Raw genomic sequence first — 15639 nt, 5'->3', positions numbered from 1 at the left:
TGAAGTGAGCTGACAGCTCACAGCTCTTTTCAAAAGAACCGCAGCTCACCAGCTCACTCATTTGCTATCCAGATCACTGCATTATGACGAAGGGAACACGCTACGAGCTAATCGGATCTTCGGCTCTTTAAGAGATTCAACTTAGTCGACATCAATTAAAGATAAATTAATTCGCATCGAATGCATTGTATCATTGAAAATAAATGATTCATATGAATATGAAAGAAAACCGGTGCATAAGAAAATGGCGCACAAAATGAACCTTAAGTTCAAACTAAAAGAGCTGATGAGCTGATACATCGAATCGACTCACTTTGGTGAGTTGATCGGTTCGGAGCTGTTCTACATTTCAAGCGTTTTGGTTTTATTTTTTCAATAAAAGATAAATATGAAAGGCAATAAGTTATTGCCCTTCATATATACTAATCATGGAAAATGTTATTGCCAATAACTTTGTTTTCTTTCTACCAAACATACCCATATTTCAATCTCATTTACCTCGTCTCAAGATTCGTTTTTTGTACGTACATGCTAAATAATTTAGCAATTGCCAGAATTCCTGGTTTTCCTGGTTATTTACTAGTTCTGTATATCCGAAAAACATGAAGATTTTAACTTGTATATTCAGTTGTATAATGTTTTCGTTGATAAATAAACTGAAAATCAGCATGAAAACGTGCAAAATCAGGAAAGAAGAAGAAGAAGACGAATTGACAATTCAGTCCGCATCTTCTCACTCAATTCCGAATGATTTCCGAATCAACCGGTTGTAGGCGAACCGGTTCATTCGGAATCGGTTGTTGCACTGGAGTTGGAATTGATTCGGAATCCATTATGATTTCCACATGAAATTCCGAATGAAAATTTCTCGCCGATTCGGAATTGATTCGGAATCCATTCGGAATTCATTCGGATCTGATAATGTGGGTCCGAATGGATTCCGAATCAATTCCGAATCGGCGAGAAATTTTCATTCGGAATTTCATGTGGAAATCATAATGGATTCCGAATCAATTCCAACTCCAGTGCAACAACCGATTCCGAATGAACCGGTTCGCCGACAACCGGTTGATTCGGAAATAATTCGGAATTGAGTGAGAAGATGCGGACTGAATTGTCAATTTGTCTTCTTCTTCTTCTTTCCTGATTTTGCACGTTTTCGTGCTGATTTTCAGTTTATTTTTAAACGAAAACATTATATAACTAAATATACAAATTTAAATCTTCATGTTTTTCGGATATACAGAATTAGTAAATAACCAGTTCTTCTTAGAATCCCAACATAAACTATTGAAATTCGCTGGAAATTAACAAAACGGCCTACCTTAGTCAGCATCATCCATTCCTCTAGCTGGAGTGTAGTGAAATGGATTAAGGTAGCGCTTCGCCGTGGTCACGGGAGTTCGCTGCCTATCCCGGGGTTTCAAGCACTTTACCCAAAATTGTGAGAAAACGGGGAAGAAAACGGAAATTCCAAGAACACAAGAACGATTCTAGATAATTAATTTTTCTATCGATTCGTATATAAATTGTGCCTGATAAACATATTTATCGAAAGATTTCGTGCGAGTTATAAAAATAAATGAGTTTTTCCTTATTCTTTCGCACGCACACAATGTCAACGCATGCATTAAGGTGTGCAAAATGCTACATGCGGTAGACGCTAACAACATTTCTTTTGTTTTCGTTTTCCGTTCTCTCTGCGTAAACGTTGAATATAGATGAGTAGAAAATGTAAGTAAGTGTTACTACTTTGTAAAATAATTTCTATTTATGTTTCAGAAGAACCAGAAATCAGTAAAGATTTTCATCGTTACTAGCTTTGACGCTTTGTTGAAAACGTAGCACATCCCTACATATGCGAGTTGTTTATAGCGAGAAAAGGAAAAAAGAAAACCAAATTTTAACAAAACTCGCACGAAATCTCGCGAAAGAAAAGCTTTCTAACTGATATTTTTCGCCAAATACATAGTAAAATCATTTACCTACAATCGTATGTTTTTGATTTTTCGTGAATCGGGTTAGCATTTTAGAAATTTGCAATTTAGGGTGAAATTTCGGCGACAAAGCAAGAGGAAGCAGTGAGTTGTCTTGCTTCGACCTGACCACGGCGAAGCGCTACCTTAAGTCGCCTAAATTTCACACTAACACATTCATAAAATGAGCGAATATTCAATGACATTTATAATGTCACTGTCAATCAGGTTGATCGAGCAGCCAACTCAGGCGAAAATTCTAGCACTGAACCGATCGAGCACTAAAAAATCATGCATTCGAGTAAGAATTCATTGCTCATTCCGTCATTTCGATAATGTGGTTTATTGCTTATTCCTAGAGATGGGAAATATCGAATAAAATCAGTTATCGATAATATTGATATATCGCAATTCAATATCGATAAATATCGATATTTGTCACCAGGTGAATCAAAATTTATTGAAACAAGGAAGTACCCACATTATCGAAATGACGGAATGCGTAATGAATTCTTACTCGACTGCATGATTTTTCAGTGCTCGAGCGGTTCAGTGCTAGAATTTTCGCCTGAGTTGGCTGCTCGATCAACCTGATTGACAGTGACATTATAAACGTCATTGAATATTCGCTCATTTTATGAATGTGTTAGTGTAAAATTTAGGCGACTTAAGCTATTTCACTACACTCCAGCTAGAGGAATGGGTGATGCTGACTAAGGTAGGCCGTTTTGTTAATTTCCAGCGAATTTCAACAGTTTATGTTGGAATTCTAAGAAGAACTGGTTATTTACTAGTTCTGAATATCCGAAAAACATGAAGATTTCAATGTGTATAATCAGTTATGTAATGTTTTCATTTAAAAATAAACTGAAAGTCAGCACGAAAACGTGCAAAATCGGGAAAGAAGAAGAAGAAGAAGACAAATTGACAATTCAGTCCGCATCTTCTCAGTCAATTCCGACTGATTTCCGAATCAACCGGTTGTAGGCGAAATTCGTTCGGAATCGGTTGTTGCACTGGAGTTGGAATTGATTCGGAATTCATTAGATTTCCACATGAAATTCCGAATGAAAATTTCTCGCCGATTCGGAATTGATTCGGAATCCATTCGGATCTGATAATGTGGGTATATTTGATTGCAAAAATAATTTTAAGTTTACAGCCGAACAAATTACATTTTCAAAAATTGAAAAATCCCTGGACTCAAACAAGCCGTGTTTTCCGCTGTTGAATTGACTCTTTCAGCGGCAACTGATGTTGCTAGAATTATCAAATGACGCTGTGCAATAAATTTCTGTGTAATTTTCCCTATAAGAGAAAATATTTGTTTTCCCTGGTGCTTGCTCAATACATAGCATACACGCTGCCAACAAAATACTTAACATTAAGTACTGTTCGCCCTTTAGAAGAGTTGCGTGCAGGAAGTCAATTTTAGCAGACCCTGTCAGCTTGGAGCGAAATTAATCTTCAGTCCAGTAACGCCATGCACGGCATCACATTCAACATATCAGTCAATTGTATGGGCGCGTATTATTCGTGTGCGCCAAACGAATTTGACTTTACTCTCTACTACTTCTATGTATGAGATTCAATGCGGACTCGCCTGAGGGTGCCATGCTCGCTAAAAAGGATGTTGCCAATGATTTGTTCGTGAAATGTGAGAGCTGGATATCTAGTTAATATGATGTCTTTGATTTTAGGTAAGATTTGATTTACGTATTTTTTAACATAGCCTAAATATCTAATATTAGATAAAAACTCAGTTCGGTTTTACATCTCATCCAAGTCAGTCGATAAAACAAAACCGCATACGTTCGGGACAGGAGAAACCAAGTACAGTATTGTGTAGTGAACAATAGACCTCGAAATGAGTGAACCAAACGAACAAAAACTACCGCCGACACGAAAGAATACAATTGTTGTTGACTTCAGACAGTGCAAAATTCGACCTTCGATACGAGAACTTGAAGGTTTGCTTAAGGAGCAAATGCATCTTGACATTAAACGTGTGCATTTACTTCAATGCAATAAGACGAATAATGTTGTTTACATTCAGTTTTATAAAGAGTTGAATGCAATTCAATTCGCAAAAGACAATAACAATGTGCACTATGTGGAGCACGAGAACATTAAGTACAACATTCCAGTATATATGGATGATAGTGCTATAGAAGTGCGTGTGCATGATCTTCACTCAAGCGTCACCGATTCTTATATTCGCAAAACTATGTCCCAATACGGAGAGATTCTCTCTATCGAAAAAGAAAAGTGGAAGAACTTTTTCCCCGGTATTCTAAATGGCGTACGTTTATTACGCATACACTTGAAGAAGCCTATACCTTCTTATGTGATTTTCGGTCAAGATACAAGAATTCCGTGCAAATCACTTGTTACCTATGACAATCAGATGGCCACATGTCAATATTGCCACAAAACTGTTCACTACGATGCCATGTGATAAACTGGACAAGGAGACAACCACACCAAAGGACAACGGTGCTACCTTCACACAAACCCCAAGCAACCCCAGTACACCTGTGACAGCCGCCAACAACAATGAAGCATCCCCTTCATCGAAACCATCAGTATCCTCTATAGAACAAAGTACACCGGCTGCAGTTAACAACTTACTCTCCAACCAACCAGCAATTGCAACCAATGTACAACAAGGTGCATCTACAGCAACTAGCAACGAAAAGAAGACGGAAATCGACAACAATACCATCGATGCGGCAATGGATGACGAGACGAACCACGAACGTAGTGCCCCTCAATCCTCGCAGGAGGGAAATGGAAGCTCCTCTCCGCCTAGAAAAAGGATGACAACGAGATCCAACTCAAAAAAAAATTTATTTGAAAAATCGGCTAAATCGGCCACGTAAAGCTTGTACGCAAATAGGCCTAAATAAAAAATATCTTTAAAATAAAACATTAGATAAAAACTACACGAGCGAAGTAATAATATGAAATTATAATATTACTTAACTCCATGGTTGCAACATCGAATATCGATATTTTTTGTCAATGCTCTGAATTATCGATATCGTCGATATCGTGGTAATATCGATATTATCGATAAATATCGATAAGTTTCCCATCTCTACTTATTCCGTCAATTCGATAATGTATGATTCAGACGGTCCGTCACCGGTACGTCAATACGTTGAAATCAGTTTAATGTACTATTAAGACGGTTCCTTTTCTTCCGTCACCGTCACCGGAACTCAAAAATCAAAATTAGTTTAATACTTTCTTTATCGGAACGTTCCCACATGTCGGATGTCAAGACGTTCCGTGAGGTGGACATTGTGTGGAAAAGTCTCCATAAGAATGTATTCAACCGATTTTGACGGTGACGGCGACGGAAGTTGACTGTGATCAATAACATCACATTAACAAGATATCCAGCTCTCACATTTCCCGAACAAATCATTGGTAACATCTTTTTTTTGCGCGCATGGCGCCCTCAGGTGAGTCCGCATCGAATATCATACATAGAAGTAGGGGAGAGAAATGTCAAATTCGTGCGCGCCGAAATAGAAGCACTGCGCATCCATACAATTGACATGATAGGTTGAATGTGATACCGCGCGATGGCGTTGCTGAACTGAAAATTGATTTCGCTCCAAGCTGACTGGGTCTGCTGCGATGAAAGATAACGTTCCATCTGAATTGTACCACAGAGAACAGACATCCGAGCTAGTACAAACTTTTTCAAAAAAGCAAATAAAAATCCATTGAAAATCTCCGTTGTGCACGACTTTGCACGCATGAATTACAATTGTATCAGACCCTGTCAGCTTGGAACGAAATCAATCTTCAGTTCAGCAACGCCATCGCACGGCATCACATTAAACATATCATGTCAATTGTATGCTGCTATTTTGGCGCGAGCGAATTTGACATTCCTCTCCCCTTCTTCTATGTACGAGATTGCGTGCGGACTCGCCTAAGGACGCCACACTCGCAAAAAATGATGTTGCCAATGATTTGTTCGGAAAATGTGAGTGCTGGATATCTTGTTAATATGATGTCTTTGATTGTATGAAAGCTCGAACGCAAGAACCCATAAGGGATTACTGGGCTGCTCGAAGCGCCTCTGCAGGAGAATTGCTACATTGTGATTACTTTTCAAATCAACCGTTAAATTTCTTACACATATTGGAATCTCCACTCTCTGTGATCGTACTTAGAGTGACTATAATCAGAGTGGCGATAGCTGTTCGTTTGGAATGACAGCTCCCAGTTCCAAACGAGCAAACGACCTGTCAATTCAATGTAAGGCTAATGGAATGTTTTGAATTGTTGCCAACATTACGGATGTGAAGTCATCACTCTGGTTATAGGCACTCTAATCGTACTTAACGCGGCTTTGACTGCTTCCGTGACGAAGTAGGACATTTTCCATACAAATAGGACTGTTCGGAAAATAAACACAAACGACATTCGACACAGAAATCTTTCAAGCCTTCAACTCGATTTTTATTGGCAAATTTTCTCATTTTTATGTCGGTACTTTATACCTTATTAATGCTTGCCACTTGCTACATCCATATATTTTTTGTTTGTGATCTTTATTTTTTTTTGTTCTATGCGAAGGGATTATACGTGAATCTGTTTGCCTTGTAGGGGATGCAAGGACTAACTGGTGTCTTTACCACATGGGTAACATTGTGGAAAAATGGTCCGGTGGTTAGAGCATTTGGGCGAGGTGGAGCCCACGTGGAACGATGCTATGTGCGTGCGTAAAAAGAGATGATGCAAGTTATTTGCTTCGCGTCTGACAGCATGTATCATGTTTATAAAGCCACGCCTGCTTTTCAGGTTTCTTGTTTTCTTGAGGATGTCTTTTCGTTATCAGCTTTTGAAAATTAGATTTTCGGGTAAACACATATTTGTTTTTTCAAACAGACAAAAACACAGCAGATTCAATATCACAAATAGTTTGTCGAAACAAATAAAATCACGTTGTTTATTGAGTAAACCTTTTGCAGTTGCTCGCTCTTTATTAGATCTTATCCTTGTTTTCTGTATTAGTTTTTCCTCTCCAGATGGTCAACCAAGAACCAAAAATGTCTTTTCAAATCATAGTTTTCAGTATGTCAAACAATGAACTTAGTAAAATTATCCCAAATCTTTGGTGTAACGCTTCCTAATCGATCGTATCATGATCTAATAGTCGCAAAATTATTAGTACCAACTAATCTAGCAGTAATGAGTAGGGGGAGCAGAGCGTAGCTGATGATAAGAGGAATAACATACTCGATAGCGAATGTGGTGATGATGGCAATGTCGGCGAATTGTTGTTGCAGACCGTTCTCCTCTTTCCTACGAAATGCTTTTCTATGGTGGTAAAATAAATTAGTCTTCTTGGCGGATAATGATGGTGATGGTGACGAGTAATCAGTGTTGTTACTACTGCCGTTATTGAAGGACAGGACTGATGAGAGGGAGGATGCGTACAGTTGATTGAAACGGGATGTTGGGGATGGTTTTGGAGGCGATGATCGCGTTGCTGTTGCTGTTTTTGATGCTGTGGTTTTGTAAGCAAAGTTACCAATAAAATCCTCTATGCACCAGCCGGCCTGAATTTTTCTCTCTGTGTTTTTCATTAAATTATTACGATTATTATTAAATTGTAGTTTATGATTAATATTACTTCTTAAATTATTATTTAATAATAATGGATGATTTCCACTGAAGGCAACCGACTGGATTGCACACTCAATCAAAATCCGCACACCATCATCATTATTCAATAATAATAATGTTGAGAATTGTTTTGGTTTATTAGTAGTTATAGTAGTGTTGATGTTGTTGCTGCTAGCAGTGCTGTTTGCTGCCGCTACGGTACTCGGGTGTTCCGGTGTCTCTAGTTATTTCTTCTTCTGGGCCTTCTCGGCGGCTTTGGTTACTTTACCACCGGTAGCCTCTTTAAAGTTGACCGATTTAATGACACCGACTGCAACGGTTTGACGCATGTCACGCACGGCAAAACGTCCCAACGGTGGGAACTCCTGGAAACTCTCCACACACAGCGGCTTGCTTGGCACCAGATTGACGATGGCCGCATCGCCGGACTTGATGGATTTGGGATTTTCCTCGGTTACCTTGCCGGAACGACGATCACACTTCTCCTTGATCTCGGCAAATTTGCACGCGATGTGAGCGGTGTGACAATCCAGCACCGGAGTGTACCCGTTGGCAATCTGACCCGGGTGATTCAGGACAATAACCTAAAAGTAAGCAAAGAAAACAAATATTTAAACTGAGGTAATTTTGTTACAAACAAAAATGAAAGAGGTGAAAGGATGTGAAATGACTGAAAGACTTTCTAACCATGCCTCGGACATCTTGGCGTGATATCCCAACTAACCAAAAGTTCGGATAAAAGGGACTGATTTGGCTTAATTTAATCAATAGCATTCTAAACAGCCCATTTTTCAAGTAATTATCCACACTTGAAAGTTCGCGCGACGCAGCGGAATGAACTTCTAAGCTGCTTCTAGAATACATTGTTCAGCTTCTATGCAGCGAGAATGTTCACGCGGAACTTGTTCTGTACTTCAAAAATTGCCACGTGTTTTTTTAGGCAGCTAGAAAGTTCACGCGGAACTTGATCTGTACTTTCAAGTTCTCAAAAGTTCCGCGTGTACTTTTAAGCAGCAAGAAAGTGGACTTTTTAAGTAATTGTGGAACTTCTGGTTGCTTGGGATACGACTCAACTCAATTCATCGAGGTGCGAAAATATAAAAGTGTACTCCGCACTTTTTTTCTCTGGAAACGATTGAATAGTTTTTCATTAGTTCAGATTCAAATGAAAGGTTCCATAGGCTACTATTGAGCTTTGTCGTTATACGAGCTCCGGATCCCGAGTAACGTGTAGATGTACGATCGATTAGAAAATGATCATTTTATTCATGACGAAAATGAAGCTAAATTTTAGGAAAGAATCGCTCCTAAAATTTTAAACTCGCTAATCGTAACTAAACTTCCTTAATCCTCTCAATTGCTATGTGACGATTTAGAAAAGTTCAACAGCGATTAAAAAAGTTTAAGAGGAACCGTGCGGGATTAGATGAGTTTATTTGTCTGAGTTAGTCCAGACTTTCGAGTGACCCACTTGTACGCGGCGGGCAGATTTCTCCCCATACGGCTGGCTATGTCTGCCAGCCATTTTTGACGGCATTCTGTTTCTTTCAGATTCTTGCCATACAAGATTGGCAGAACCGTTTTGAATCGGTTCTACATTTTTAGCGTCTTGGTTATTACTAAAAATATTGCTTTCTCACTACCAAACATATCCATATTTCAATATCAGTTACCTCGCCTCAAGATTCGTTTTTAGTATGTACCTTATGATAAAAAAAGAACCGGAATTTTCATTTTAAAATTCCCGCGCTTGTCCAATCGGTAAACTTTTATTTTCTCAACGTTGGCAACACTTTTATACACATTCTGTTAAATTTTGACGCATATCGTACGATTAGTTTTTGTTTGGCGTCTATACAAAGAAGTTAAAAAATGTTCGTGTGGCGATTTTTATAATGGATGAAAATTTAGAACAACGTGCGTGCATCAAATTTTGCGTTGCAAATGGATTTAAGTGTTCCGAAACGTTGAAAATGTTAGAAAAGGCCTTTGGTGAATCGTGTCTAGGAAAAACACAGGCAAACGAGTGGTATAAACGCTTCAAAGGTGGTCGTACAAGCTTGGATCATGATGAGATCCCTGGCCGCCCAACAACATCTGTTACTGAAGAAAACATTGAATCGGCGAAACAAATCGTGTTGCAAAATCGTTCTGTACCGATTAGAGAGATTGCTGTGTTGTTGGGCATCTCTTATGGATCAGCCGAAAACATTTTAACTGATGTTCTGGGTTTGAAACGCGTCGCTTCTCGGCTGGTGCCAAAAAAGCTGAATTTCATTCAAAAACAGCGTCGTGTTGATGTGGCCAAAAAGATGATTTCCAACGCAGATAGTGACCCCATTATCATCAACCAAGCACCGTACTCTCCAGATATGGCCCCGTGTGACTTTTTCCTCTTCCCCAGACTCAAATTGCCATTGCGGGGAACGCGTTTTGAGACCATAGAGCCCATAAAAGAGAATTCGCTGCGTGAACTTAAGGCCATACCTTCGGCGGCCTATAAAACTTGTATGGAAAATTGGATCAAGCGTTGGCATGCATGTATTGGCGCAGGAGGAGAGTATTTTGAAGGCGATAATAAATTTATTGAAAATTGAAATTTTGCGTTTTTTAATAAAATTCCGGTTCTTTTTTTATCATAAGGTACATGCGGGATTGACGAATATAAAATGAAGTCGAATAAAAAAAAGTAAAAAGAGGCGAGATAATGACGCAATTTCGCCTGAACAATTTTGACAGCAGACGGAATGCAACCAGTCTTCTGACGATTGCCAGAATTCCTCACAAGAAGGGATTTGCCTCTTGGCTAACCCCGCTAAACCTTGTTTGAGTTCAGATAATGTTAAGAGTGACCATTCTTCTTGCCGAAGTCTATTGAAGCGTACACTAATGTAATTTAATTTGCTGTCTTGACGATTGATAGACGGGTCGATGTCCTTTCAGCTTTCTGATAATCGGCTCGGAAAATCTCTAAAGTAGTGGTCGACGTAAAAAAAGCAGTGACAAAAGTTTTCACGTAACCAAGTCTTCCGTTTCGGGGATTGTCTGAAAGAAGAAACTATCCGAGTTCGTCACGAAATCAGGCAGAATGGATTCCGTTTTTAATAACATCTAGCATCAACAGCGGGAATCTACTTTTCCGGAAGATGTCTTCAATTTATGTTATTACGCAGCCTAAATCAAATATATAAACAATAATGCTAATTGAATTCACATACGCTCAATCGACGAAAGAATTTCAAACAAAGAAAAACCTCTATGTTGTCAGAAAATGACCGGGATTTGAAGATTTAAAGATTCGGGATTTTGTATATGGAGTTTTCATTTACAATAGTTATGCAAATTTTTACCGGACATCAGCCTTACATAAATTTTCGTTACAGAATTTTGTAAATAGATATACAATTCATACGGTAAATCTGAATAGTCGCCGAGTACGGTAAAAACCATACTGTCCGTATGGTAAAATTATCTTGAAATAACCGAACTTATCTAAAAACTGATTGTCATGAAACTAACTGTGAAACAGTTTTTAGTAAGTGTCTTTTTATTAACCAAACGAAAAAAATCTTGAAGAGTTCATCGAGGTACAGGTGCAAAAGTTTTCAAAACAATAGAACCACTAAAAGGTTTTTGTTTACTTATAGGCAGAAAATAATTTTGTATCACTTGTCCACTTGCTCATTACACAAATCGTTCGAGGGAAATTTCTGGTGAAGTCGACGGATTGTACAGTGTTTTGGAAAACGTTCATAATTCCGGGCAGCCGGACAATTGATTTGATTTTTTTGTGGAATAAAACCATAGCCACAACAGGTTGGAATGTAATCTGAAAATCCAGAATTTTAACCAAAGGAAAACAAACAAATAAAAATTTACCGAACAATCAGTTGAATCCAATTGGTTTACAGTTTACGGTAGTTGCTTGACAGTTAAGCAATTACCGAGCGATCGATTATCAATTTAATTACCGAACTGATTACCGAAGGTTCAGCTGTTGAAAATTCGGTAAAAAATTACCGAATATTTTCTAAGTGTGTAGAAAGTCAAACTTTTCTCGCGAACAAGGATTCCAGGTCATTTTTTTTAAATCAATGTTTGAACCAAAAATCGGTCTGTGCAAGATCTTTGTGCACTTTCCATGACAACATTGCAGATCGGGATCATTTTGGAGAGCAAAAAATAAGGTTTCGCCACTTTCAAACGCTTTTTCGGAAATACAACAACACTGTGTTTTCCCTAGCAATTTGACAACTTTCAGGGGCTCATTGTCAGTCTGTGATCGAGCTCTGAAATCTGTGAAAATCTGTGTCATTTCTTGGTTGATTTTTAGAAGGCCGTAAGAGCAAGTGACACTTTCTCTTTGTTTACTGAATTATTGTGATGTGATTTTAAAGATTTTCTTGGATTTCACAGTTCTGTTTGGAAGTTGAAAGTTTCGAGCATCATTTTATGCAAAGAGTTGAGTGATAAACGTGGAAACTCTTGGTAGTTGATAGAAGAGAAAGCAAACAAAGAGAAACTGTCACTTGCTCTTAAGGTCTTCTGAAAAATCTGAGGAGTATGTATATTGAGAACCTGTGAATCTGGCATCTCTGCTCGCGAATTGACCCACTGAGAAAGCGCTTCTACCGGACGAAATATTCGTTCAGGTTGAAGGAACGGTTTGTTGTATTTTATTACAAAAACAGTGTGAAAAATTGGATGTTTTCTTCATATAAAAAAATGTATGGTTATTCTACACAAAGTAGAAGTAGTGTACAGGTATGTGGCAGGGCTTGCAAATGGAAGTAACGAATATTAACAATAGAGTTTCACACTATGTGCTATTCACACACATTCGTATGTCGGGTAAAGTTCACAGCGCAGCCCAAGCAACGAGAGATGCTTCGTTGATTCATTAATTCATGAATATGTGCGCCAGCTGATAACTATGCTTCATGAGGTTAGCATTTGATGAATGGCTCTCATATTGAATATGTCTATTAGAAAACTAGAGTCATAACTTTTAGTTCCGATGAATAATAATTTAAAGAACATTGCCTTTAGTGTTTCTAGTGCCGTTTTTCAGCAGAAATGCAGTATTCTGACGGTGTTTTATTGCTATTTCTGCTCGAAAGTGCTAAACCAGAGCAATCCACGCCACCAGTGTTTTTCAATGAAAAACGCCATAGGATATATACATAGAGTAAACTTCCAATAAACAAATTGATCGTGAAAATTGAAAATGGGTTCAAATGCAAAATTTATGCGATCCAATTTGGTCTTGGAGTGCAAACATTATGTTCAAAAATGATTTCTGTAAATCTACACTGAAAAAAAACACCGTAAACATGACCTTGCTTCGCGCCTTGTAGCACGCCGTGAAGCAAAGTTCTTCATTCTTCTACAGTACTAACGAGAGCGAATCCTTCATTTCATTGCATTGTCATGAAGCAAGTTCATGTGTTAACTGAGACAGAGAGCATAGGCAATTTAACAAGCAAGGAAACTGGCCTGCTCAGTAGCACGGCTCTCACGCATCCAGTTTTCTCTAATCTCATTCACCAATGTCAAGGAAAGTGTTCACAGCGGATGTTGTTATTGTTGCTTCGTTCGTTTGAGGATTCACAATACAAGCCCTGGTATGCAGTGGCGTGCGAAGGGGGCATTCGTCCGGGCGCAGCGTTTTAAGAGGGACGGCAAACCAATGCTTGGGACCTTATTATTTTTTTCTCCAAGTCATCCTTTCGGAGATGGAGTTCATCATTTTGTTGCTCACTATAGAAACGATCGGGGTTATTTTGTCCCGGGCGCCAAATTTTCTCAGTACGCCATTGCTGTCCACTTGTACGCGGCGGACAGATTTCCCCCCCGCACGGCTGTCTGTCAGCCATTTTTACCGGAATTCTGTCAGAGTATTTGATACTTGGCCCTCCGTGCAAATTTATACTAGTCGGTTTTTCAAGTGATTGCATAACCTTTCTATATGAGAAAGGCAAAAAGGCATCACAGTAGCGGAAAAATCGAAAAATTCTTGAAATTCGAATTCATGTACTTCTGGTAAGTTTGGAGGCAATCTGTTGAGTTGTTCCACAGTTATGCCGTTGCATACATAAAAATGTATGTATGTACCCTCTTTTGTATGTACAGATAAAGAGTGCTCCAACATCTCGAGAGCATGAAATATTCTTCACATTCTCTGCTGTCAGTTTATAAACGGACTAGCAGAATGTAACAATCAAAGTAAAATATACTAACCTGAGCGGTGAAATCAGCAGCACCCTTCGGTGGGCTGGCTTTGGAATCTCCAGCGACGTAACCACGACGCAATTCCTTAACGGAGACGTTCTTGACGTTGAAGCCGACGTTATCGCCGGGTAGAGCCTCCGACAGGGCCTCGTGGTGCATTTCAACCGACTTGACCTCAGTGGTGATGTTGACTGGGGCAAATACGACAACCATACCTGTTGCGAAACAGATTAGTAAAAGCGAAAATAAGCCATAAGGATGTGGGAATTTTCCTTATCGAAATTACCTGGTTTCATGATACCGGTTTCAACACGACCGACTGGAACCGTTCCGATACCGCCGATTTTGTACACATCCTGCAGTGGCAGACGCAGAGGTTTGTCGGTAGGACGCGACGGTGGAAGGATGTTGTCCAAGGCCTCGATCAGGGTCTTACCCTCAGCCTTGCCTTCCTTGCGTTCGACGGCCCATCCCTTGAACCATGGCATCTTGTCCGACGGTTCCAGCATGTTGTCACCGTGCCATCCGGAGATCGGAACGAAAGCCACCGAAGCCGGATTGTAACCGATCTTCTTGATGTAAGACGATACTTCCTTCTTGATTTCCTCGAAACGAGCCTCGTGGTATGCGGGCTCGGTGGAGTCCATCTTGTTAACACCAACAATCAGCTGCTTGACACCGAGAGTGAAAGCCAACAGGGCATGCTCACGGGTTTGACCGTTCTTGGAGATTCCGGCCTCGAACTCACCAGTACCGGCGGCTACAATCAGCACAGCGCAATCAGCTTGCGAGGTTCCGGTAATCATGTTCTTGATGAAATCACGATGTCCAGGGGCATCAATGATGGTGACATAGTACTTGGCGGTTTCAAACTTCCACAAGGCGATATCGATGGTGATACCACGCTCGCGTTCGGCCTTCAGCTTGTCCAAAACCCAGGCATACTTGAACGAACCTTTGCCCATTTCCTGGGCTTCCTTCTCGAACTTCTCGATGGTACGCTTATCGATGCCACCGCACTTGTAGATCAGATGGCCGGTAGTGGTAGACTTGCCGGAATCGACGTGTCCAATGACCACGATATTAATATGAGTCTTTTCCTTACCCATCCTGCTGCTGCAACGGTTGCTTACTCAAATACAAACGACACTAATTGAGATCTGGTCCGGCTTGGCGCTGTTCCACACAATCACTCGGAAGATTTACCAAAGATCTGCAACGAAATGGAAAGAAACGAAAATGTATACGTGTTCAGGATGTTCTAGGTTCGATCATTTGTGGCCGCTAGGTTCGAGGTTCACCTTTTCTTCTTCTTCGCATTTTATATGTTTGAACTTGGCAGTAATTTGCTTGGATTGTACCATCAAAATCCAGCAAAAGTACAACATCAGCGCAATATGAAAAATCTTCATATTGAACTGGGAACGATCGCAGAGACAGCACTTGTTCGTTTGCTTCGAAAGACCGATAGCCCCGGAATGAATAGCACCGTGTGAACCGTTTCAGCCAAAGTCTTTCGACGAACTGATTCGTATGCAGAGAGCTCCGAAAAGGTAAGTCGAACCGCGCGCGCCCAACGACTTTGATAAGTGTAGCTGACTCAAATTCGGTGGCTTAAAGAAGCGCAACGCTTATGTATAAACCGAGATGGTAGAATCCAGAATAGAATATAAATAAAATGTGTAGTATATCGATTATGTGTGCATCCTCAGATAAGTTCGTGGTAAAGACGAAGAAATTTATCGGATACAATTTTGATCAGTTATGCAAGTTTATTTTT

At 39.7% G+C, this 15639-nt stretch overlaps 1 protein-coding gene across 2 annotated transcripts in view; it reads right to left on the bottom strand.

Annotated features, from left to right (window-relative positions):
* Positions 1-6421: 6421 nt before the first annotated feature.
* LOC131432738 (elongation factor 1-alpha 2) overlaps positions 6422-15639 on the bottom strand; it is a 40965-nt gene continuing 31747 nt past the window's right edge. For both annotated transcript variants that reach the window (XM_058599223.1, XM_058599222.1), the window contains exons 2-4: positions 14146-15072; positions 13869-14074; positions 6422-8212 (exon numbers count right to left, since the gene is read on the bottom strand). In XM_058599223.1, the coding sequence (XP_058455206.1) occupies positions 7853-8212; positions 13869-14074; positions 14146-14968 (1389 nt within the window). In that variant the 5' untranslated portion in view covers positions 14969-15072 and the 3' untranslated portion in view covers positions 6422-7852. The remainder of the gene's footprint in view (positions 8213-13868; positions 14075-14145; positions 15073-15639) is intronic.

Source organism: Malaya genurostris, chromosome 2, assembly GCF_030247185.1.
Source record: "Malaya genurostris strain Urasoe2022 chromosome 2, Malgen_1.1, whole genome shotgun sequence".
Classification (NCBI taxonomy): domain Eukaryota; kingdom Metazoa; phylum Arthropoda; class Insecta; order Diptera; family Culicidae; genus Malaya; species Malaya genurostris.
Note: the sequence above shows the minus strand (reverse complement) of the source record. Positions and strands in the feature narration are given on the sequence as shown.